At 51.9% G+C, this 24,752-nt stretch overlaps 1 protein-coding gene across 8 annotated transcripts in view; it reads right to left on the bottom strand.

The window, feature by feature from the left end:
* The window catches only part of Kcnc4 (potassium voltage-gated channel subfamily C member 4), a 49,235-nt gene that overhangs the window by 11,087 nt on the left and 13,396 nt on the right, over window positions 1-24,752 (bottom strand). The window contains exons 3-5 of one of the 8 annotated variants that reach the window (XM_078026971.1): window positions 22,317-22,520; window positions 19,818-19,896; window positions 14,475-14,819 (exon numbers count right to left, since the gene is read on the bottom strand). In XM_078026971.1, the coding sequence (XP_077883097.1) occupies window positions 14,681-14,819; window positions 19,818-19,896; window positions 22,317-22,520 (422 nt within the window). In that variant the 3' untranslated portion in view covers window positions 14,475-14,680. The other 7 variants (XM_040287421.2, XM_078026969.1, XM_078026970.1 and 4 more) reach the window with 7 other exon arrangements.

Genomic DNA, 24,752 nt, shown 5'->3' with positions numbered 1-24,752 from the left:
ATACAAATGAACAGCTTCTGCCCTCAAGGAATTTGCACTCAACTTCTACCTCAGTTACCAGTGGGCCAGCCCCCGCTGTGGAGATGGCCAGGAGGGTAAAAGGGATGAAACATATTTTTTGCCATTATTGGACAGGATTCAGGACCTAGAGAGATTTCTGCACAACCCCCAGAAGACCTGGCTTTTGAGGCCAGCACTGCTACTGACCTCTAACAATAAAAAGGTCTGTGTCCAGACCTTGAGGAGCAGCTGAGCTTGTCTGACAGAATCTTCACAGTGCCGTAGTTGGCAAGCTCATGCCACAGGACAGGAAGGGATGGGAAACTTCTCTGGGCTCCCACTGCAAAAGGGAATTGCTTTGACCAGCATCCCCCTGGGACCACAGACACCAAGAATTAGGGAACCACCCAAAGGGTCTGGGTTTCTGAGAAGAGGATCTCATCCTTCCCACATCTCCCACCGTCCAGGCCAGTAGCTGATAAGGGATGCTGTTGCAAAATATGGGTAGCTGTACACACTTAAGGTCCCAAATCTAAATAAGGGTCTTTTATTCACTCAACATTCATTGAACCCCTACTTAATACTTAACATGTTAGTAATTCAGTCTTTACTCTCACCTGGACAGAAGACAGAGATCTATCAAAGTACAACTTAACGAATAGTTAAAAGTGTGCTTCTCATAAAAAAAGACGTCATTGAACTTAATAATTAACAAGAGAACCAGTAAGGTGATAGAGTTGATTCAAAGAGCATTTGAAGAACTGGGATTTAAAAGAAAGTCACAGCAAAATAATTTCTTAAAGATAAATTTAGCTCATGTCCTAAGGGGCAGTAAAACTGGGGTTATCTTTCTCACTGGACAGAAATAATCCCGTCTGTACTAGACCAAAAAAAAAATGGCCAAGTTAACATGTAACTTCACTTTATGAGTCCTTCGTTAATAATAGCAAATGATGAAGTGAATGAAACCTTCCAGTGGGACACTTTCCAATAGATATATAATGGGAGCCACAGGTATAATTTAAGTGTTTTGGTAGTTACACTTAAAAGGAAAATCAAAAGGGTAAAAATTAATTTTAATAATAAAATTCAATATTAAATTGCAATACTTTATTTAATATTTTAATTAAATACTAATTTTAATGTTTTATTTATTGGGACCCAGAAAGTCCCAAATGTTACCATTTTGACATGTGGCACTTACCACATTTCAAGGGCTCAATAGCCATGTGTGGATTGCACAGTTCTTCCTATTAAATAATCTTTGTGCACATCTGTTCAGCAAAGCCTCCGTGTGAAATACAGTCTCTTTGAGATTAAGAGCTTCAAATCTTATTAACTCCTGAACCTCCTTATGGCTGAGACACGGGCCCAGGTGGGCATCAAAGAAACTGACCTGTGACAACTTTTTTGGCTAAGCACAGGGTGGCTCAATCTCCATACATCTACATATGTATACCTCCTGGCTGTTGTTTCTATAAATTGTAACTGCTCCCAATTTTTTCCCCTTACATCATTTGTTTATTTCTTATACAGCAGGCAACCAAATCTCATCAGCTGGGATCCAGGCAGGCTCCCTGGCTTGACTGCTGGTAACATGTTCCTTCTACCAGCCACTGAAAGAACATACCGTATCCCCCCCGATTTTATCTGCAGTTTGAATCATTCTTATGAACATATCTGCACAAGTCTGATGACCTAGGAAGGTGAGTCCAAACTATGGCCCTTAGAAGGGTTTGTGTAAGGCAGCTGAGCAAATGTCATCCCATCAGATGCTCTGATGTTGAGGTGTGTCCAGGACTGTGAGGGTCTGCAATCTGCTCGGGGGGACATAATAGATTAGAAAAAACTTGACCGGGGATGAGTAGGCTAAAAAAAAAAAAAAAAGAAAAAAGTGGTGGAGGGACATTCCAAACAAAGAGAAGAATGAGACCCAAAGCAGGGAGAGGCACAAATTCAGAGAACACTCATATGGGGTGCACCTAACTAGAGAATGGGGTGTGTGGAGAGGGAGGGGCAGGGACTGACGGAGACCTTGACAGGCTGGGTCCCTATAGCAATAGACAAGGGTCTGGGGAAGCTGTGGTGTCTCATCTACAACCAGAAAAGTAGGGACATGACCAGACTTGTCTTTTAGCAAGTTACTTCAAGGAGATGTTAGCCTTGTGGCTGGTGGAACCTTCTCCAATTCCCTATCCTCTTGTTACCCCAGTTATGAATGGGGATGAAGTTTGCATCACAGTTGGTAGCTAAAAATATTTTCTGGGCATCAAGTAACAGATGTGATGCCCAAATCCAAGATGAAGAATGCTTTGATAGAGGGGGGGCAAGGTGGCTCCTGAGGTCAGGACATAGCAAAGACTCCTTTTGGGTTCTGAGGAAGGCTGTAAGGCGACTTTTATGGATTGGTGACTTAGTAGTTGATACTCTAGCAGTCTTTGGGGCCAGGTTCAGGTAAGATAAAAGAATCCCAGACTGGCATTGACTCAACGGTTGGCAAGAAAGAGCCCATCGTCTGGAGGGAGATAAGAGCTGGCTTTGATTTTCTCTTGCCCTTTGTATCTGAGAAGTCAGGTGTCCTTCCTGGGCATCCCCTGAGATGGTGGTCTCTGGCTCCTGGAAGTGACAGGTTAAACAAGAGCAGGTAAGGCTGAAACAGGCCTGCAGAGTACGAAGAACCAAGAATTCCTTAATTCTCAGGCAACATCCTCCTAGATCCCCCACTACACCAATATTAGAAAGAGAAAAATGACTTGTTTTAGTTTTACCTGGAAACAAAATATGTGCATGGAACAAGCTTCTTTAGCTAAGAGTCTGTGGCTGCCAGGAAAGGATGAGGCAGAGGGGGGTGAGATTTCAAGATGGCTCTGTAGTCCATCCTCCTCTGTGCACCCAAGTGCATGCGGGCTGGGTAGGAAGGATCTCAAGTCAGCTTCCCAGGGCTGATGTGTCCCTATGTGGCCAGTTTGGGAGACAGCAGATTCTAGGGTCCTATTTCCACTTGGGGCTATACAATCACCAAGTGAAAGACTAACCATCCAGTTGAACGAGGAAATTCTGATCTTATCTCCTTGGAGATATAAGACTTCCCCTGCTTCCAATTCCACGCTTTGCATCATGAACTGATCACTGCTGAGTTTTGCACAAATGTTTTCTAATGACAGGAGAGGAGGGAAGGCAAAGCCCAGAGCAGCAGGGGCTGCTGAACTGGAACTCAGAGGATGGATCCAGGCCTGCCAGCTCCAGCCCCATGTTTAGAAATGAGAGCCACCAAATGTCAAATATATGGTTAAAGATAAAATCCAGTGTGATATCAAGCCATGTTCCAAATATCAGATCCAGGGCCAGATGCCTCTCTGCCCCATGAGCAGCTAGCACCTGCACTGAGCCCCCTGGTCCCTCAGCTCTCCCTCCCCAGAGCTAACCTTCGGGCCCCAGCCCCTCAGGGGAGGCTGTGGATGATGGTGCACGTTCTCTTCCCAATTTAAGCATCCTCAGAGGTCCTCCAGTGGAGGCTACCTATTACTTTTGAAAAAGGGCCTTGGAGAAGGAGGAAAAGAGGAAGGAAGGACATGAAGCTTTAGGAAGTGGTGGTTGGTGAGCTCAGTGGTAGGGACACAGATCTCATTTGAGCTTGTGAGAGCCTGTGAAGGTGGGCAGTATCGTCCTCAACTTGACAACCTGCAGCTCAGCGAAGTGAAGTGAAATTGTGCAGTCAGCGGTGGAAGCCAGGCTAGAGCTCAGGGTCCCTGATTCCTTCCACATTCAGCCCCACGTGGAACCAGTCTGAACTCTAGAGGAAGCGATAACAGAGCAAAGCCCCATAGTGAGGACTCCTTGGGATGGACTAAAACCCAGGCTCCAGCGATCTTCACAGCCTGCACAGACCCAGCGTGTAACCCCTAGACAGATGGTTCTTCCCAGAGCAGTGGGGTGGGTTGGACTCCTTGGTGAATCTGATGGGAGCTCTGGATCCTCTCTCTGGAGGATCACCCACATTCACATACAACCTTGGCTGACATTTGGAGGGGTGCTAAGTGTCAAACAAATTCTCTTTGAAGCCCAGGAGTCTCCCATGTGGACTTAGATAAAGAAAGAGAAAGTGTTTGGGAGAATGAAGGAAGGAACAGCGCGTTCTGGCAGGTGAGAGAAGGAGGGAACAGATGCCTCTCCATTGGCATTGCAGGGCTCGGAGGCCCAGGACCTCCCAGGGTGCGGCTTGCTGGTGTCTAATGAGGTCACCCAAAGCATGCCACAGCTCTGGGGGCCTGAGAGAGGCAGGGCCTCAGGCCGCCTTGACCCGTCCTGGAACTGGGTTTTGCTCTAATAAAGGAAGTGGTGTCCATTCCCCAACTTAGCTTCCCAAGTCTCCTTTTGGAAATCAGATCTCTGTCTCCGAAGCCAGCAGTAGCCACAGTGAGAATAAAAACCCAGAGTGGTTTTGGTCTCAAGGTACCGCCGCCCACCTGCCAAGGACAGGGTGGTGTCAGGCTAACCCAGCCCCAGCCGGCCCCGTTAAAAATAATGATTACGTAAAGAAAACATCCCCAGAAAAAGAATCCCGACTAATCTCAGCTGGACTGGAGTAAAGGTCTCCTGCCCTGACCCACCTCTGAGGCGAGACGGGCCCAGTCTGCCTTGAATTGTTGTCCCTGTTCCATTCATTCATGTGCTTGCTCAGCAGGCACCCAGACAGTGTGGGTTTCTCGGCTGTTCCACGTCCAGCCTCTTCAGTCCACTTTAGGCCCCGTAACCTCAGCCCCAGCAAAGGCAGGACCTCCTTGTCCCCTGCCCTTCCCACTTTTTCTCTCTTCTGCCTCTACTCCAGTTTTCCACTCTCCCTTTCTTTCTCCTTCCTCTTTCTCTCGTCCTCCCTCTCTTCCTCCTCTTCTAAGATTCCGTCGGTGTTAGTTTTCCATCACTGTAAAGAATCTCTGACACCTCTGAGATGATCAACTTATAGAGAAGAAAGATCTATTTTGGTTCAGGGTTTCAAAGATTTCAGTCTATGGCCACTTGGCCCCATCATTTTGGGCCTGTAGGAGGCTCGGTGCAACCTGGAGGGAGTGCATGGCAGAGGAGGCAAATCCATTCATTTCATGGTAGCCAAGAAGCAAAGAAACAGAAAGGGGTCAGGATCCCAATATCCCCTTCAAGATCACGCTCCCAAAGACTAACTTCTTTCCACTAGGCCCAACCTCCTAGAAGTTCCCCTGCCTCCCAATAGCACAATGGACTATGGACCATGCCTTCAGCACCCGGGCTTTGGGGCAACTTTGAAGATCCAAACTCCTACCTTCCACCTGTCCTGTGCATCCTCTTACCTCATTGCCGCCTTAGCTGTCACTTCCAGCGGCTCACAGGTATGTGTAGAAAGGACCTGGGGGCAGTCCCAATCCCAGGACCTTGCTGGAGGAAGGAGGCTGGCAGTTGTGGTCAAGGTACTCCCAAGCATAAGAAGCAGCTTCTGTCTTCTCACTGCTTTAGAAAGCATGCACACAGTTCTCACTGCTTCTGGTTCAACAAGAGGGAAATGGCCCTGCCAGGGAATTGTCTCACGAGAATTAATGTCTCAAGGTCCTGACTCAAGGTTGACATGCCTCATCCTGTTATCCTAAGTGCGTGACTCTAACAAGGGATTTCTGGAAAAAAATTTCTGTTGTGAAAATCCGGTCTGCCAACCCCAGACCCCTGGCTGTTTCTCTAGGTATCCACTAGGAAGGACACATGTTGGGACTGTTCAGCTGCATGGGCCTAGCTAGCTGTTTCACATATTCCACTTCTACTTGCTCCCCTCAACAGGATCTGTAGGAAATGAATGATTATCCTCATTCCACAGAGGAGCTGGGGCCATGGAGGGGCGGTATAGATGGGAGCATTGAGGGTGGGGTGGTCAGGGGACAGCATCCCAGCTCAGACAGGTTAAATCACTGGCCCAAGGTCACACAGTTCTGGTGCTGAGGGGCCAGCATCTTCTACCTGCAGCTATGTCTGGCTAGAGACCCAGTGGGGACAGACACACAGGGCCAGAGCCAGTCTGAATGGGTTCAAGGCCAAATTGGCCTGTGAAATCTACCTGTGAGTCCTCTGTCAAGTTACTCTCTGTGCCTTGCTTTTCTTCATCTAGAAAATGTGAGTGATGAAAAGAATCTTCACCTCCTGGGCTTGTTCAGAGGATTAATCTACATAGAGGGCTTAGAACAATCAGAACAATCTTTGCCTGTCTAGGCACTTGAAATTAGCTACTAGGACTTCCAGAGGCCCCCGTTCCCCAAGTCTGCAGAAATGCCCACGTTGCTGGGAGCAGGCTGGAGGACCACCTTGGGTGAGGGTGATGGGCTTCTGTTCCCATCTCAGATGTGGAGCCTGAAGCCTGGCAATAGGACGGGGCTGGCTTAGACCCCTGTGGAAACGCCACATTTCAGCCAGCCTTTCTTTCTTTCTTTCTCTGTTTCTTCCTCCCTCCCTTCCTTCCTTCCTCAGCCTCTTTCTATGCCCCATTTCTGCCCCAGGAATTTTGTCCAAAGCACAGATGAGAGCAACTGACTAGCCCTCCAGGAGTTGGGGAGAGCATGAAGCTCCAGAAGAACACTTGTAACAAAGACTGAGAAAGAAGATCATGGAGAGGGAAAGGGCACAGGATGTGAGCCACTGGCTGTTCCAGTGGACTCCATGGAAGTCTGCAGCCAGTAACACCAGGAAGAAGAGGCCCAGCTCCATGGAGCCTGGGGCCATGGAGGAGTGGTGTGAATGGGAGCACTGAGGGTGGGGTGGGTAGGAGGACAGCATCCCCAGGGAATTGCTTTGGACAAAATTCTGACACCCAGACATGGACTTGAATGACAGATGTGATGGACAGAGATTGACAGACGTCAATAGTGAGCAGCTAAATGATTCACTAACTCTTCATTCGGTCCTTCCTTCATTTGTTCACCACTGAGCTCCTGAGCACTGAGCTGGCTCTGGCACTAATAATGGAAGCATCTGCAGGTGAGCAAACAAGCAACAAGGTATCACTGTGAGGAGCACCTAAGGTAGAGGTATTCTGCCTGGGATAGTGCAGGATAGCTTCTCAGAGAAGATGACAGCTGAGTGGGCCTTGAGGGATGAGTAAGAGTTTGATAGGCAGATGATGCAATAATGGAAAGGGGGGCGGGTGGTGCAACAGGAGAGGGGTGATCTAGACACAGGCAAATCCAGTTGCATATCAGTCTGATTTCCCCTCTGTGCTATGTTTTTGTTTTGGTTAATCAGAGCCAGATCAGAATTCCTTGTAAAGTTTTAGCCTCTAGATTGACCTACACAAGGGAGCTCCTGCTTTCTTCTCCCCTGAATTAAAAAAAAAAAAAAAAAAGGATACAGTGGTACATGCCTGTAATCCCAACTACATTGGAGGCTGAGCGGGAGGACCTCAGGTTCCAGGCCAGCCTGGAAAACTTCATGAGACCCTGTCTCAAAATAAAATAATAGCCAGGCATGTTGGAGCATGCCTGTAATCCCAATGGCTTGGGAAACTAAGCCAGGAGAATTGTGAGTTCAAAGCCAGCCTTAGCAACTTATCAAGGCCCTAAGCAATTCAGTGAGCCCTGTCTCTAGATAAAATATTTTTAAAAGGCTGAGGATGTGGTTCAGTGGTTAAGCACACCCCAGATTCAGTCTCTGGTACCAAAATAATAAAAATAAAATAATAAAAAAAGGGCTGTGAATGTAGCTCAGTGGTAGAGTACCCCTTGGTTCAATCTCTGGTATCCCCCGCCCCGCACACACACACACACACACACACACACACACACACACACACACACAAAGAAAAAGAAAAAAATACAAAGAAATAAAAACAAAGAGACCTCTCTGGTGCTGGGATTTCCTATAACAGAGAACAAGGCTTTAACTCCATAAGTTCTTGCCGTCTTGCCATCCTACGTCCTGCGAAATACAAGACACTTGGACCTTCATTCATACTAGCATGTTAATGACTGGCGTCAGATACTTTCTTGTGCCTGTCTTAGATGAAGAGAGAGTGACGATCTCTGGAAATATGTTTGTATGCTGGAGGTGGGGCAGCAGGAGCATGGTAATTAGTGGGAGTCCCTGCGTGGGGTGGGAAAGAAATCAAGAACTGAGCTGAAGAGTATTAGAGATCAACGTTTGCAGCCCTGCCCGGGGAAATCCAGTTTGTTGCAATCCAGCACTGAGGCCCAGAGGGGGAATGGTAACACTGGTGCTTTCATATCTCCCCTCTCCCTCCCCATCTTTCCCCAGGTTCCCTGGGAGCTGGTTGCCACCTCTAACAGGGTCCTAAGAGAAATGAGGTCCCTAATCGATTTGCCAGGAGTACAAACAGTATTGTCCCCTCAGGGGAGGAACTCGGGGGCCCTGCTTCCATGGCTGGATGTAGCTGGGGTGGGGTGGAAGGGGCTGGGCTGTGGCCACAGTGTGCACTGGGGATGGCACAGACCCCACACCCCCCGCCAGGCTGAGCAGCCAGTGTGCTGGGAAGGATGGAGGATCCCAGAGCTGTGTCCCTGTGGAGGTAGCTTCAGAGATGGTGGCACTGGTGGCACGGCTCCCTTCTCCATGGTAACTGGAGAGCCGCCACATCAGGGAGGGCCACCGCGGCAACAACTGCTCCGGAACAGCTCCTCTGGGCCTCCTGGCCTCCTGGGTTTGCTCTGGTCCTCCCCAGGGGTAGCTGGGCTGGGGCGCCAAAAAGAGGTGAGATGCCTTCTTGGTGAGCCTGGCTTCTGGGCATGGGGGTGGGGAGTCTGTTTGCTCTGATCAGATCAGACTGATAAGGGATTTGAAGTTGGCTGGGCTGAGGGGTTGAGGGAGAGGTGCTAAGGAGAGTCTCTCGGATGTCAGGACTGGAGCTGAGGCTTGGGCTAAGGAATCCTGGTTTCTAGTCCCCCACAGGCCTCCTGAGGGCTGGGTTCTACCCCTGGGTCTATGAGCCAGAGTTCAGGAAGTCCTGGTGTCAGTGGGATCTGGAGGAAGCCCACTGTCCCACCTAAGGCCTGAGCAGACCCTGGAGTCTCCCAGGTCAGGAAAGAATGTTGGGGCTGCTGGCTAGAAGGGAACGACAGGCCAGGCAACTTGGCTCAAGGTTCTGCCTCTTCCACACTCCTCAGCCTCACTTCCTTCCTCCTTCTCCTCTCTGCATCCCCTCCTTCGTCCCACCCTCCTCTTCCTCTCTTCCTTCTCACTCATTTCTTCCTTTCTCATCATCTCTTTTTAACATTTTGCTGAGCATCTACTATGTATGGAGCCAGGGTGGATCAGCACCCTTGCCCAGCTTGCAGTGCTGGGGGCCAGGATTTGATAAGATCCAAAAAGGACCAAGTTGGAAGTGGGAAGATCTGAAGAGAAGAGAGGAGGAGCTATGGGTATGGGACTCTCCCCTTCCCCTTCCCTCCCTTCCCGTTTTCCTCTCCCAACCCTCCTCATTATTCGGACAGTTTCTCCAGCAGGAAATGCATAATGTAGAGAAGAGCGGTTCACATGGTTCCCCAAGGACTCCCAGGAATGCCCTAGAAGGGAGGGACACAAGTCAGCTGGAGGCAGCTCGGTGGGTAAGAAGGATGGAGTTCAGCACCTCTGGGCAGGTCCATCTCCTGAACCTGTGCGCTCATTCATAAAATTCGTACCAAGTCCCCAGCACTGGGCTAGGCCCTAGCAACCCACTGGAAGGCAGGCAATAAACAAACACAGAGTTACAGAGTGACAAGCATCTGGAGAAAACCAGCTGGCTGAGGTGCTAAACAACTCGGGAACCCAGGGCATAAGGGACAGAACCCAGCTACTGAGACAAGGGACTGGGTGTGTGTGTGGGGGGGGGGGGGCAGCACCGTGATAACACTCCTGAAGAAGAGACTGGCAGGTGTGAGAAGCCGAGGGTAATGGAGCTGCTGGTTCCCAAGGGCTGAGGGCTGAGAGCAGAAAGGGACAAACAGAGTCTGCAGAGGCAGGAAGTAGCCTGAGCAGCATCAGGGCCTAGAGGGGCCCCTGAGGAGTTGGGATTTTATTCAAAACGCAGTGGGAATTTAGCCACTGAAGGTTTTAAGCAGGGGTAACATGATCCTGGTTTCATTTTGAGAAACTCTCTGGCTTCTGGGTGGAGATGGGGTGGTGGAAGGGCAGAAGGGACCTAGGGAGAGTGGGAGGAGCTTCCTGCAGAACTCCAGGCAGTCCCGGCAGGGGGCCATGAGCCACAGTGCTGAGGGAGTGAAGGGAATATTTAAAATACATTTCAGAACCAGGAAGATAGAACTTGCTAATGGGATGAAGTGTGGGGTAGAAAATATATATTTTTGCCAATTGTCTTCTGGCCTTTCTCCCCCACTAGAATGTAAACTCCATGAGGGTAGGGATCCTTTCATCTTATTACTGTTGTTTCCCCAGGACAGGCTTATTTATTTATACATTGCAGTGCTAGGGATCGAACCCAGGGCCTTGTGCATACCAGGTAAGAGCTGTACCACTGAGCCACACTCCAGCCCCAATACAGGCTTTCCATAAAGATTTCATGCATGATAATTAAGTCAGTGAAATAGGGAATGAAAGAGTGGGTTAAGAATGACACCCCCCCCCCCCAAATTTCAGGCTCAGCCCCCTGCGGGGGTAGGGGGAGCACAGAGAAGGGAGGCAGAGGCGTGAAATCAAAGTTGGTGTCAGGGAAGCAGTGACAGTACTGTGTCTGGTCCAGCAGGCAGTTAGTGAGCATGGGTAGCATGAGAGGTAAGGGCCTGGCTGTCTGGGCCAGTGCTGTACACCCAGCAAGTACAGCAGCACCAGGAATGGAGGAGAGGCTCCGTCTGTGTCTCCCGAATGAAGGAACAAACGAACAGCCTTGAGAGGGGATTTCTGATTTCTGGACTGAAACCAGAAATGTGGATGTTACCTGTTCCTGGAAGTGTTGAAGGCCACAGGAGTAGGGAGGTCAACTAGGAAAGCATGTGGAGAGAGAAAGTGGGTAGCCCCACCCACCCCTGTCCAACAACCAGGAATGGCTGATTTAGGAAGCAGGGACCCTGTTCCTTTGCCTTCCTTATACCCATGATGGGTGGGGAAGAAGCAGAGCGAGTCTTGCTGGGAATTCTGCTCTGGAGTTAGGGAATTGGGAGGAAATCACACTGAGAAAGGAGCTCATCTGACCCCTGCTCACAAGCCCTGGGTTCTGGACAGAACTGTTTGCACAGCCCCAGGTGAGTCAGTCTTCCAACTGGAGGAGGTCTTCTAACCAACTTCCATGCGGAGCGGAAGTTCTTCCCATGAACCCTGGCACAACACATTACCATCCAGTATCTCTTAACGTGGCCAGGGAATGGAGTGGTGATTTTTCTAGAAAGAGTCTCTTTTCAGAAAGACCTGGAGGACCTACACCAGATGTTCATGGTGCTACCTTCAGAGGGAGGAGAGGGATGGGATGGGGGTTTCCCTATTGATTATGAGATGTTTTGCAATACCGTGCATTAAATTTCTACGAGCAAACAAAACAAGTTTCTTCTTTATCCAAATGCAAGTGTTTCCTAACACTTCCAGGTATCATTGGAAACCCCTTCCTCTCAGGATCTTTCAAATACCTGAAAGTGGAGATCAGGTTTCCACTGAGTCTTCTCCAGGTTAGATCTTCCTTATGTAACTTGGTCCCCAGACCAGTCCCTCCCAGGCACCTCTTCCGTGTGCCAGAGAATAAAACTCCGGAGCATTGCACAGCGAATAGACCAGTCACTTCCTGAGCTGGAGGTTACCACTGGCTAGTTAACGAAGTCTGAGAAGACATCCCTCACCCCTTTGTGTGTGGGTACGTGTGTGTGTGTCATGGGGTGCACACACATAAAAGGAAGAGTGAGTTAAATCACTCCTTTCCCTGAGTTCTAGTTTTCTTATCTATACAAGGGGAAACAGTGCTTTCCCTATAAGAATCAACTGAGCTTAAGGAAATGAAAAATTTAATAGCACAAATTCCCACACTAGGGGCTAATGCCTCCTAAGCCATGTTTGGTTTAGACAGGGGCTAGACAACTGGGCCCACAGAGCCAGGCTGCTTGGCTCGGAATCCCAGCTTTGCCACTTGCAGGCTGTGTGGTGTTTTGTTTTGTTTTTTAATCTTTTTTTTTGTAGTTGTTGATGGACCTTTATTTTATTTATTTTTATGTGGTGCTGAGAATCAAACCCAGGACCCCACACATACCAGGCAAGTGCTCCACCACTGAGCCACAACCCCAGCCTAGGCTGTGTGTTTTTGACTTGCAGTTTTCTTCTCTGTGGAACAAAGATAATGATAACACCAATCTTGGAATGCATTTTTATGAGCATTAAATGTATTGCCATGCACTTGATAAATGGCAGCTGTTTGGAATTATCCCTACTCTTACTCTTTTGCATGGAGATAAGGGCTTCACTGGAACAAGGCTAATTCCTAGCACCTATTTTGAAAATTGAGGGCATCCAAACAAAATGGTCATGTTATTCGACTGAGTTGCTCCACAGCACCCCCAACCCCCACATTTGTAAGCAATGGTTATGCGCCAGACGCTGTGCCGAAGCCTCTGCAGGCACCAACTTGTTTCATCCTCCTGACAGCTCAGTGAGGTAGAGCCCATTGTTGCTCCCATCACAAAGATGAGAAGAGGAGGTTCAGACAGGTTAAGTGCCATCACAACTAGAAAGTGATGGAGCCGGGGCTCAAACCCAAATCCTTTTGACTTTAAAAACCCCTCTCAATCACCACAGTGGCCTGTTATCTTAAGCAGTTCCCCAGTTTGGGCTCCCCTCCAGCTCCCAGCTGCCTCAGAGTGGCTTCTTTGACAGCAAGGCCCGCTGTCTCTGCAAGGTGGGGCCTCCTGTTTCTCTCACCCAGCTCTGCCCTCCTGTACACTCTGCCCCTCTCTTCCTCCAGGGCTCTGGGTGCATGGTGACACCTTACACTCCAGCTACATCCCCTTGGGTCCCCTCAGGATCTCCCTGCCATATGATATCCCTGGGCTGCTTGCTGGATTCTCAGCCTCTGACCATGAAATGGTTCCACATTGATCTACAAAAACAAAAAAAAAACAGCCATTCTGGACGTGGGCCCTGATGCGTAATATCATTATGGAGCCAGCAGTGCATCCCATCCCATTATCGCCTGGCCAAGCTCCTCTGAGCAAGCCTGGCTGCAAATGGCTTTCTTTGAGGGGAGGGGGGCACAGCCCCTATCTGCCCTCCACTGTTGGAGGAGAGATTTTATCTTTAATTGACAACTGGCTGCCTGCCACCACCCTACCAGCCCAGGCTCCCAGATGATTTTCTCTGACACTTCAGGAACCAGCTTCTCCTTGCTTCTTCCCTCCCCTCAGCCCTGGGGTCCTCACCCTGATGTTCCGTGCTGTCCCGGAGGCCAGCTCTGGGTGTGCTCTTGTCCTTCCTTAGTGTGATGGACATGGAGATTTCAGAAATCTGCAGAGAAACACTTGAGAGCTGCAGGCTAAGGGCGAGAAGAGAGCTGACACTCATTGTATGTCTACCGTCTGCTGTGCGTAGACACATGCCACCCGGCCGGCAGGCTCTCACACTGCCGCCGAGACAGCTGCTGTTCTTGTCCCCATTCTACAGACAGGGCAACTGAAGCTTGGGGAATCGTCCCCAAGTTATCCAGCTAATAAGTGGCAGACCAAGACTGAATGGAGGTCCCCATGACTCAACTTTTGCCTCTAGTGAGAGTAAGGAGTAAGACATAGAATCAACAACAACAACAACAAAAACACAAGCATCCAGACCCAGCTACGTAATTTGCAGAGCCTAGTGCAAAATAAAACCATAAGACCCCTTGTTCAACAATGACTAATTCTACAATGGTGAGAACTGAACATTAAACCCAGTGTGGGATCCCTCTGAGTAGTCGACTCCAAGGGTTACAGCCCATGAAGCTGCTCTGCCTGTGCCCCTATGTGAATGTGCAGGACAGCAGTGAGAGTCATGGCCCATGAGTAACCATGGCTTGCCACCCCCACCCCATCCTCCCCAGGTCTAGGTATGCTCTTTGCCTACCCAGAAGCTGCCCCTGGTAGTGCTACCGGTCCCTTGTTGGCTTAAGTCCATCAACCATCCAGTCATCTCAATGAGTAGCATCCCCTGGGCCTTGGCCCACTTAGAACTCGTGCAATGACAGGGAGGGGAAGCCCAGGCACAAACAAGCAGGAGCAGAGGGGACCTGCCTAAACAAAGACTTCTTCCTTGTGAGGGGGACTCAGGTGGCAGCAGTGGAGATCAGACCACTGCCTGGAAGTCAGAGGTCCAGGGTTGGACCCTTTTGAGCAGATTTCTTTCCTCTGAGATTTTACCTCTGGCTATAAGACATCAGGGCTGCACTGCATGGAGAACCCCTGGTGGGGCAGGATTATGCTCAGATGTGTAGCATACTTCAGGTGTAGTGGGTGGGGCCCCAGGGAGGTCCCCACAGACCCAGAGTCAGAAAGGAGAGGCAGACACTCACATAGAGGAGCAACAGGACACTCCGATGTCTTTATTGAGGTTCGAGCACAGCATGACAGTTGAAGGCATGCAGACAGGGCAGCAGGGCCCGGCCTAGGCGTGCCTCAGACGCACATGAGGAGACAGCTTGAGAGAAGGACTGAACCAACACCAGGGAGGGGCAGGGGGGAGGGCCGAGGCCAAGGCTGAAGGGGTCACCTGGCCTCTGCTATTGCACGCATCCTCTGGCCACCGGCCAGGAAGTACAGTATTGCAACTGGTCTCCTCTTGCCCGAGGTGTCCCCTTCTCAGACCCCTGAGCCAGATGGGCAGACAGACCCCTTTCCTGCCCGTCTGCCCAGCAGCATCTTTGAAAACAAATGGATGAAGGAGACAGAACAAATAAATCAAAAATGAAAGTGACAAAATGCCCCCCTCGATCAAGGACACAGATGGGGTGTTGGAAGGAGTGGAAGAGGCTGCAGAGGAGCCCCTGGAAGTCCCCCCACAACTGGGGTGTGGGGTGGGAGGTAGAACCCCAACCTGGGGTGGGGGGGTGGGCTAGTGGAGCAGTGACCCTGGGGGGCAGTCTGGCTGCCTACAGACTTCAACAGACCACCTGTTGACAGGGTAAACACCCCCAGAGAGTATCCTGGGACCACCCAGGTAGATGGGTGGTTCTCAGGTGCACTTTTCCTGGGACATTCCCCACACACAGTCAGAAGAAACAAGGAAAGAGGATAGGAAACTTGGGGTGGGGAGAGGGTTCAGGGAGACATAGCCTACAAAGAAGACAGACCACCAATAGCACGTGCACTACACACAAGAGTATAGTATGTATGAATATAGATACTATATGTGCATATATATCTCTTCAATGTACAGTAGAACAGAACATCAGACCCAGACGGCTCTGGGCCCCGAGGGTCGCATGGGAGGTTTTCCACCAGTCTTGTGCAAACAAGGATATCTGAGTCTTTCCCAGTGAAAGATTCGTGCCTGGGTTCCAGAGTTTCCCTAAGCCTCTGGCTTTCTGTCTGTCTGCCTGTCTGTCTCACGTTGGTGCCGCTTTAAGAGAGGGTGAGGACTTCAGCGTGGGCATAGTTGGACGAGAGGGCGTCTTGGCAGGTCTCTGTGTTTAAAGAGCACAGGTGTGAGACACTGGGACGCACGCTTTCGGCTCAACATTGCCTTCTGGGGGCAAGGAGTTCAGCAAAAGAAAGGGAGAAACAAAGAGTGACATGTTAGAAGAAAGCCAGCAGCTAACCCACAGGCTGTGGGCTAAGGAGCAGGCCAGGAGCAGAGCTGGAAGGCATAGGGAACCCCGGGCCAAGAGGCCAGAAAGCATAGGGATGGGTTAAGGAATGAGGTGAGCCCTTCATCACCCCTCTGGGCCCAGGGGTTGCAGTGCATATCCACATCTGCTCCGGTAACCAAGCTCCAGAAACTACTAGGCTCTCAGGTCTTCAGAGCTGCAATGCGGTAGAAGGACCATAACTCTACACCCTAGCAGGGAGGCAGTGGCGAAGCTTCTTAATGTAGCCTGTGGCTCATGGGACCCCAATTACTGCCAGCCCTTAAGCTTTCCCCCAAATAGCTGCACTGCCCTCACCACCCTGGACTATTCCACTGTCCCAAGGAGCTGTTAAGGCTCTAGAATATGGAGCCACATCATGCCCAGCTCCTGTCCTCAACATGGGAGGACAAGTCTCTGCAGAAGGAGAGCTTGCAGCCTCAGTTAGTAGTCAGGGAGGATGCATGTGCCTGTCTCAAGAGGGAAGACCAGCACATGGTATCTGAGAGCCCACCCCTCTGAGAACCCTTAAGGGCATCCCACCCTCAACCTGGGATGTCTGAGGCCTGGGCCTTCTCTTCCCCTACCTCCTAGTGATAGCACCGGCAGAGCAGCTAGGGGGGTTGGCCCAACAGTGTGATGGGAGTTTCAGCCCCTCCAGGTTGGTGCCGGGACAATTCCTGAAACTATTAGGTCTATGGTGGTCCAGGGCAGGGATCAGAGTTGGCATCCAGACCTCACAAGCTTCTACCCTGGGGGGCTGCCATGCCACACTGGAGAGCCATTATTTTTATGGGGAAAGTGTGTTCTCATCTTGGAGCAACACCATTTCCAACTCCTTCAGATTATGGGCCTCAACTACCTCCTTAAACACAGTCCTGTTGGCCCACTCGTTTCTGGGCCACTGAATATAATTCTTGAAGAAATCAGAGAACACAAGGCCCTTCAGAGCCCCATTTCTGAGGACAAGGAGAAGGCTGTGGTCTTCCCTTGTATTCCTAATGCAAATCTGTGCATGTCACAAAACCCAGTCACGGGTCCCCTGCTCACTAAGGGAAGGGGGGTGTCTCTGGATCCCACAGACTTCTAGATCCTAAGATGCACTGGTGGGAATTCCTAGTAAACCATGAGGTCTAGGATGGGCGTGGTAGGAGGTGGGAGCCCTGGCAAGGCTGTGAAGTGTCCCTGGGTGCTCTGGAGAAAGAATGGCCTTAGGTGGCATCTTCAGTGACTTCCATGGGCTCTCCATCATCACGGGCCTCTTCCCAGGAATCTTTTTGTGAAATCTAGCTGCATAAGCCACCAAGGGTGGGTCAGGGGTTTCAGAGGATGACATACACTCAGGCCAGGGCAGAGGAGGCCCTTCTCTCTCAGATGCTCTGTGAAGGGCAGCCCTGGCTAAGGGGTGCACCCTGGAGCCCAGGCCTGCCTCCTCCGCTCCTGCCCCTGTCAGTCCTGGTCTTAGGCTGAACCGTCACTCGCCCATTGGTGGCTCCTCACAGCCACTCCTCTCGGAAGCCTGGAGCTGAGAAGCTGCCTCCAGGGTTCTCGGTAATCCTGCTACTGCCTGGGCTGCTCCCTGCCCTATAGAAAGGGCCAAGTCCCAGCTGTGGGGAAAGGTTTCTAGAAGTCAAAGAAATGGGTGCAAGTCCAAGGAAAGTCACCCTACACCGTCAGGTTCCGGGTGAGAGAGAGCCTTCTCCTGAGGAGCGAAGCCCAAGGCCTTGGGAGGGCCTGAGGCCAGCGCAGGTGGCGGCCTCCTGGGAGAAGGCCCAGCGGACTTGGGAGCTCTATAAACACTGCTCCTCTCGATTTCTCAGGGACCCAGGAAGGCCCAGAGGTCGAGAGAGGTAGCTGGGGGCAGACACCGACACAGCTCTCCCGCCAGCTGGGTCCTGTCTCTACCCTACGGAGCCAGAGAGCCAGGTGGGAAGTGTGGGAGCCCATCCCCCAAGACACTAGGGGCTCCAGCCTGGCACTGCTGCATCATGTTGCCCAGGGACATCTGTGCCCCCCACAGGGGTGCCGTGAGCATGCCCATCCCCGTAGGAGGAAAGAGGGGAGGAGGCGGTGGGTGCCGTGGAAACTTGGGCTCCTGACAACTTGAGGGCTGCCACAGAAATAGCCGCCTCAGCTCCCTGAACCAGAACGGCAAGCCAGAGGAGAAAATAGCTGTGGTGCCCGTGCTAAACCGGACACCTTGCTCATCGTGTCCCTGTCAGGCCACACCCCAGAGCCCTCTGCCAGGAGCTCTGCGGGGCAGGGCGGGACCTGTCATGAGGAAGCTGGACTTTGACACTTGGCCCTGGGGGGGGGGGAACGGTGCCAGCATCTCCATCCTGCTCCATAGGCTTCCCATCACTTAAAGCCTGCATCACTTACAGGGGCTTGTCCCCTTCTGAAGAGTGGTCACATATATGAGGCCCCTATAGGATCTCTTTTCAAATCGTTGGGGTCACTTTATTCTGACAGCAAATGGCAGGCAGGCCCCACAGATCACAGCAAAGCTCGAGTGTCCCACTCTATCTTGAACGGACCTTTATGAAAGGGACATCCCACATCTGCCCAGGGGTGAGGGAAGCACTTAGAAGGGGGTACTCCTGGCACAGGTTCTGATTGTACCCTGAACCCCAGGAAATAATCAGATCTTTCTGTCCAGGCCACCTTTTGAGGTGGCCCCAGATTTTCCAGCCTCCTGCCAAGGTCCCCAAAAAACTGTCTTGCCAAGCCTATCTTTGCCACCCTGGGGGAACAGATATGGACCTTCCTTAGTCACTCCTTCCACAAAGTTGCATAATCTGACTCTAAAAATTGCCAGACGCACGGCTCTGCTGTCAGGTCTCATTCCCATCAGGTGAAACAGGAAATGTCTGGGCCAGGCCTTTGTTCCTGGGTCCTGCGCTGAGGAGGGCTGGGTTGGCAGGTGTGGGCCTCCCTGGGAGTGGCACGAGCAGGTGCGGGTGGGATGGCTTCTGTCTCCTTGCTTCCCCTCAGCTGTCCCTGCGCAAGGTGTACCCCTGCTCACCCAATGACTCACCAACCTGTTGTGCTCCCAGGCTCGTTAGGTAAATGAACACACTTAATTATAGAAATTAGATGAGTCTCTGGTTCTGGCAGGAATACAGAGCACAGAGGCTGGGTGGGAGCGGCAGGTGACTCACAGGCAGGGCTGGGAATCTGAGAGAGCAGGAGAGGGAGGAAAAACTGTCGCGGAAGCAGAGGAAGCAGTGTGGAGAGAGAGGCTGCAGTACGGGATGCAGATGGGATGCCGGGTGCTGCCGCTGGGTGTCACCCACTGAATCGGGGCACAGGCCTCCCTGCACCGAGGCACCCGGCCATTGGCTCGTGCCAAGTTTGGGGCTTTGATTCTAGGAACCCCCACCTGCATCCCCAGGCCACAGGGGAAACACCAGGTCTCTTCTCCCAGGGCAGCACTGCCTGCAGGCACTGCTCTTCCAAGGAGTCAGACCCCCCTCGAGGGCAGCAGAGATGCCCCACATGACATCTTGGTGTGGGATGGACAGGCAGACAGACAAGACAGGCTGCTTGGTTACTGGTTAAAGACCACGAGAAATGGGAAATGCATTTGTGGTGATTAAAAATATTAAGGTAGGCATGGCTCTCTGGCAAGGCTGGCTAGTCGCGGGTGCACGGTGCACCACCTTCTGAACCATGGGACGCTGAGACAGAGGCAAGGCCCAGAGACGCAGGTCCCATGTATGCCACTTCAATGGCTCAGAGGAGACCATACTGGGGGGGTAGAGTAGGAGCTCTGGGAATAACCTCCCCCCTGCTGTCAGGCTCCAGAGCTGAACGTTTTGGGGAGCTGAGTGCTATGCAGGGACACTCAGGGACCTGAATCTCCATCCTAATGGCGGTTCCCTCCCATTGCTCCCTAAGGCCCCAGGAGGAATGGGGACACGAGTGTGCCTGCTCGGGTATGTGTTCCCCTGCCCAAAGCAAGGAAGGTCAAGGGTGAAGCTAAGGGGCCGAGTGGCCAGGTGGGGGGCTGGTGAGGGGGTGAAAGGGATGGGAGAGCAGGAGCTTTCTCGGAGGGTAGGGCGAGCTGTACCGCGACGCCAGTGGAGACAGCCCCAGACTGGTTCCAGCCGCTCCGGCTATGTTGTTTAGACTCCGGGACTTTTCGCAGCCTTGGTGAAGAAAAGGCATATGGGTCAGGGGGACGCAGCTCCTCACCAGAGCAGGTCTGTGGAATCCATGCTCCAGGGGACCCTGCAGGGCCAGTGCTGGCCCTAGGCTGGGGTCGAGAAATTTGTCCCTCCTGGGAGAGATTTCTTGACTCTCTGATCTTTTGGTCTCCTAGGTTCCTGAAGACAGACTCCAGAACCCCACACCCAGCTGCCCTTTATCCTATCCTGTCCCCAGATAAGTTCCTCAAGAGCTTCTTGATAGCCCAGCTCCACATAGACCCTACAACTTCCAGCACCCATCCTAAGAAGCCCCAGTTAGCACCTGCCACCTTCCTCCCAAGAAGCTGACTCTCTACCCAGGGGCACTTAACCACTAAGCCACATCCCCAGCCCCTTTTGTTATATTTTATTTTGAGACAGGGTCTCATTAAGTTGCTTAGGACCTTGCTAAATTGCTGAGGCTGCCCTTGAACTTGGGATCCTCCTGCCTCAGCCTTCCAAGCTGCTGGGATTACAGGCGTGCGCCACCGCTCCTGGTGGAACTGACACTGGACACATAGGCAGCTTCGGGTTAATGATGAGGTCTGTGCCGGTGGCTGGAGAAGGCGGGGAACCATTCTCTCCTGGTCCTACATGTAGCTGAGTGCAGAAGAGTATGGCATGGGAGTGTGGGGAAGCTGTTGAGTGCACACTGAGAGTCTGGCAATGTTAACTCACGCTCACTTAGCAGGGCCTGTTTCCCAGCAACCCACCTGTTCCCTCTCGAAGGTCACTCTAATTGGCTGAGTTACATGCTTGTTGCCAAGAAGCAGTGTGGAGGCATCTTGAAAATAGAGCAGCAAGGCCCCACAGGCACCTCAGAGAGATAGGGTGGTGGGACACAGGCTCCCCGGCTGCGTGCAGGTGCACGCGACCCCCTTTCATAGATTCAGCTGCTCCCAGGACCACGGGGTCCCTCCTGACTTGAGCCCTCACAGATTCTTCCACACCATTACTTGCTCTGAGCACAGGGAAAGAAGCAGGAGTGCTTGGCACTTAGCTTTGTGTGCTCAAGTCCTCCATGGGGATAGGGTCCCCTCTGCCCCACATTCTAGGTCAGCAGGCTCCAGTTAGAGCAAGACTTTGGGTTTGTACCTGGGTATGGTGGAACCATTATATGGTAGGGGGGAGAAGCAGGAGAGAAGGGCATGTCCAGGGCCTGAGGACTGGGATCCTGGGGGAATAGCCAGGGGTGTCCAAGGTCTGAGCACATTCCATCTGCTGTCATTTAGTTGGGACCACTGGGCCCTCTCCTTCCAGGTTAGATTGCTACTCCTGCTTCTACAAACCCAGACACATGTGCAGCAAAGCTGGACAGACCTCTCAGGGCCAGGGAAGGTGCTCTGGGGGCCTGCCTGGTCAGGGCAGCCAGGGGACATCCCCAGGGATCAGAGGCATGGCAGGTCATCTTTCCATCAGCCCCTGCCCCGCCCCCTCACACAACCCAGTCTGGGTCTGAAGTTTGGGGATCGTGAGAAGTAGCAGGTGGGAAGTCTGACTGCTGAAGAACTGACCAGGTAATTTGGGAAGAGATTTGTTTGGGGCGGGAAGAGTCAGGGCCTGTCCTAGAACCAGGCAGGATTTCAGGGAGTTCAGGTCAGGGATAGGAAATTCAAAAAGTGATCAGATGGCCCTCGCCCATCCCTAATCATCTCTAGCCCCGTTTTCAGGACCAGAAGCCCTGGTTCCATAGCCCAGCTTCCGTCCTGCCGCTGGGGCCTGGTGATGGAATTCTAGCTTTCCTTCACATATAAGGAAGGGGCCACTCCCCTGAACTCTGCAAATCCTTCAGAACACTCAGGCCCACTCTCCCTGCCCACCTCACTCTGGTCGCCTCTGGCTCTGCCTTGAGAGGACCATCACCCCCGGGGGCTTGCAGATGTTGGTCAGCTGCCTGGGCTCCAGGGCCCCAGTTAAGAATGGGAGGAATGGGGCCTGTCCAGGGCTCTCCAGAGACCTGGAATCTGACTCTCGAAGGTTGAGGGCATCTCTGGGGACTGCTTGAGTGAAGAAGCCTTAGCTGGGTTCAAGGGAGGCCTAAGGAGAGGCTGGCAGTGACCCTTGGGCCAGGCGTGAAGGCAGCAGCAGGACTCCAAGGCAGAAAAGGTGATATAAATGAAGGGGCTGGGCCCTCAACCCTCTAGCACTGCTTGTCCCATGGCTCCTCTGGCAGCGGAGGCGCTCTATGGACCCTTTTGGGATGCTGGGGGCCTTTCCAGTCCAGAGACAGCAGACCCCATTCTAAAAGCGGGGACGCACCCAGGGCAGAGGAGATGGTGGCCATGGGCTCAGGGGAGTGGGAGACCTCAAGCTCTGTGGGGAGGGGTGGGGAGACTCAGCTCTGCAGGGGCTCCCCACCGGCCCGGCCCGGGGAACCATACCTTTGCGGACACTGCCATCGGCACAGGCATAGTCCCCAGCACTGAGCAGGAAGCAGGCAGCTGCCTTCTTGTTTCTGTCCCGTGTGCCAGAGCGACGCAGGGCCCGGCGCTCCTCAGGGGTAGGGGCGGAGGCCAGGGGCTGGGTGAGGCCAGCTCCCTCCTCGTCCGACAGCACTGCATTGGCGTCACCATTCTGCTTAGAGTCTGAAGGGAGCAGACAGAAAAAAAAGGGGGAGGGTAGGGCTATAGGGGCTGCCTGGGCCTTTCTCTCTCTGTCTTTCTCTCTCTTTGGTACTGGGGATTGAACCCAGGGGCGCATCACCACTGAGCCACATCCCCAGCCCTTTTTTATTTTTTATTTAGAGACAGGGTCTCTGTTATGGTTTGGATGTGAGGCGTTCCCCCATAGTGCACACGTGAGAGAATGGAAGAGGGTTCAGAGGAGAATTGATTGGGTCATGAGAATGTCAACCCCATTAGTGAATTAACCCACTGATGGGGATTAACTGAGTGGTAACTATACATTTGTATCAGGCAAGTGGAGACTTCTCTCTCTGCTTCCTGATCATCACGTGAGCTGCTTCCCTCTGCTACACTCTTCCACCAGGATGTCCTGCCTCACCTGGAACCCTGAAGAATGAAGCCGACTGTCTATGTCTGGACAGAGACCACTAAAGCCAGAAGCCCCCAAATAAATGGTTCCTCTTCTACAATTGTTCTTGTTCAGGTCTTTTAGCAAAAAAAAAAAAAAAAATCTAACTAAAACAGTCTTACTGAGTTGCTTAGGGCCTCATTAAGTTGCTGAGGCTGGCTTTGGACTCACAATCCTCCTGCCTCAGCCTCCCAACCTGCTGGGATTACAGGCATGTGCCACCGTGCCTGGCTGCCAGAGCCTTCTTCATAGGGCCACCTGTGTCTCAGACCCGGACCCAGGATGTCACTTGCTCAACCAGAAGAAGGGGCCTAGAATCACTGAGAGAAAATATTCCAGGAGCCAGGAAATAGGCTAAGAGTTGGATGCTGTGCTTGATCTGCACAGCTTCCCTCCCAGCCTCAACCTGAAGTCTTCCCTGAGGGTGAAGCTGAGCAGATGTCCTACGGCAGGACCCTCAAATGATGTCCACCACTCCTAGTGCTGTTCATGGCTCTCTCCCTGCCTCACCTAAGGCAGTTATTCTTGCCTACCATGCACTTAGACTGAAAGTACCTAAAGGACCCGGAGCTCTCTGCTTGCAGGGCTCCCATGTTTGCAAAGACACCATGCAGAAAGGCTTCAATTCAGCTCTGTGGTTTTTAGCCCCAACTCCTTGCCTTGGTAAGGGAGTAAGTACTACAGGTGAGCTGGGCCCTTGGATACAGAGAAGTGAGGTCTGAAGACAGTGGCCTGGCCACTGGCCAAGCAAGCCATTGATGTGACTAGCCATCATGGGCAGCCAAAGGTGTGGCTGACAGGGCTTCAGTGAAGTGCAACTGAGGAGCCCCACTAAGAACCTCTCCATGTTCGGATGTGAGGATTGGCTCTGAGCCCAGCAGGGGCCTTGGAGTACAGCTGATACCCCTGACAGACTTACATTCAGGGTCAAGAAGCAGGTACCATGCTGGTGGGTGGGGAGGGGAACCTGGTGGGTGCTGTTCTATCAGGGTCTTCTATAAAGGAAAACCCAAGCCCATGATGGGCACATGCCCAAAGGCCACAGGTAATTGTTCCCACTCAGGTACTCCATGGAGGATGAATCTTGCTTTGTCCCAGAGGTTAGCCAGGAGCTGCTGCCTCAATCTCTGGCCCAAATCAGTCCCTGGGGCCCCAGCATCCAATAGCCCCCCCACACACACACACTAGGCATCCCACATCTCCCCCAGGAGCCCGGGCATCCTGACTATCAGGTGCCAATGCTCTGCAGCCTAACTCTAGGTTGCTGGAGATTGAGAGCTTTCCCATCCTGGTCCGACCCAGATGGAAGTGAGCTCTCTAGCCTTCTCAATCCTTGAAGGACAGGGCACAGAGATCCTTCCGAATGCAGATACCAGTTTGTTCCACCTTCGTCTGCTTCCCAAGACTGTCTGGGATTCTCCTTCCTCAGTCCTCTTCCATCCCATGTTCAACCCTGAGCCTGAGACTCAATCTAGCTTGTGCTGAACAGAAGGCAGCCTCCCACTGCTGTTACGTTATCGCATTTATTAGGCCAAGACACACCAGACTTGAATGTTTGGAAAGAAGTGATTCATGTGTTGATGCACCTTGGAAGAACAGCTGTCTGCTCTTTGGCTAATAATGACAGCTCCTGACATTAGTAAAGTGGTTTTAACTTCTCAAAGTGCTCTTATACCTATCATTTGGATCTCATCTGGGGTAGAATATTGATATATCACTCCAATTTTACAGAGAAATCTATGCCCAGAGAGGGTATGACACTGGCACACAGCACAGCAGCCAGG

Source organism: Ictidomys tridecemlineatus, chromosome 11 (genome assembly GCF_052094955.1).
Source record: "Ictidomys tridecemlineatus isolate mIctTri1 chromosome 11, mIctTri1.hap1, whole genome shotgun sequence".
In the NCBI taxonomy this organism is placed as follows: domain Eukaryota; kingdom Metazoa; phylum Chordata; class Mammalia; order Rodentia; family Sciuridae; genus Ictidomys; species Ictidomys tridecemlineatus.
This window is presented reverse-complemented; position numbering and strand designations above follow the sequence as displayed.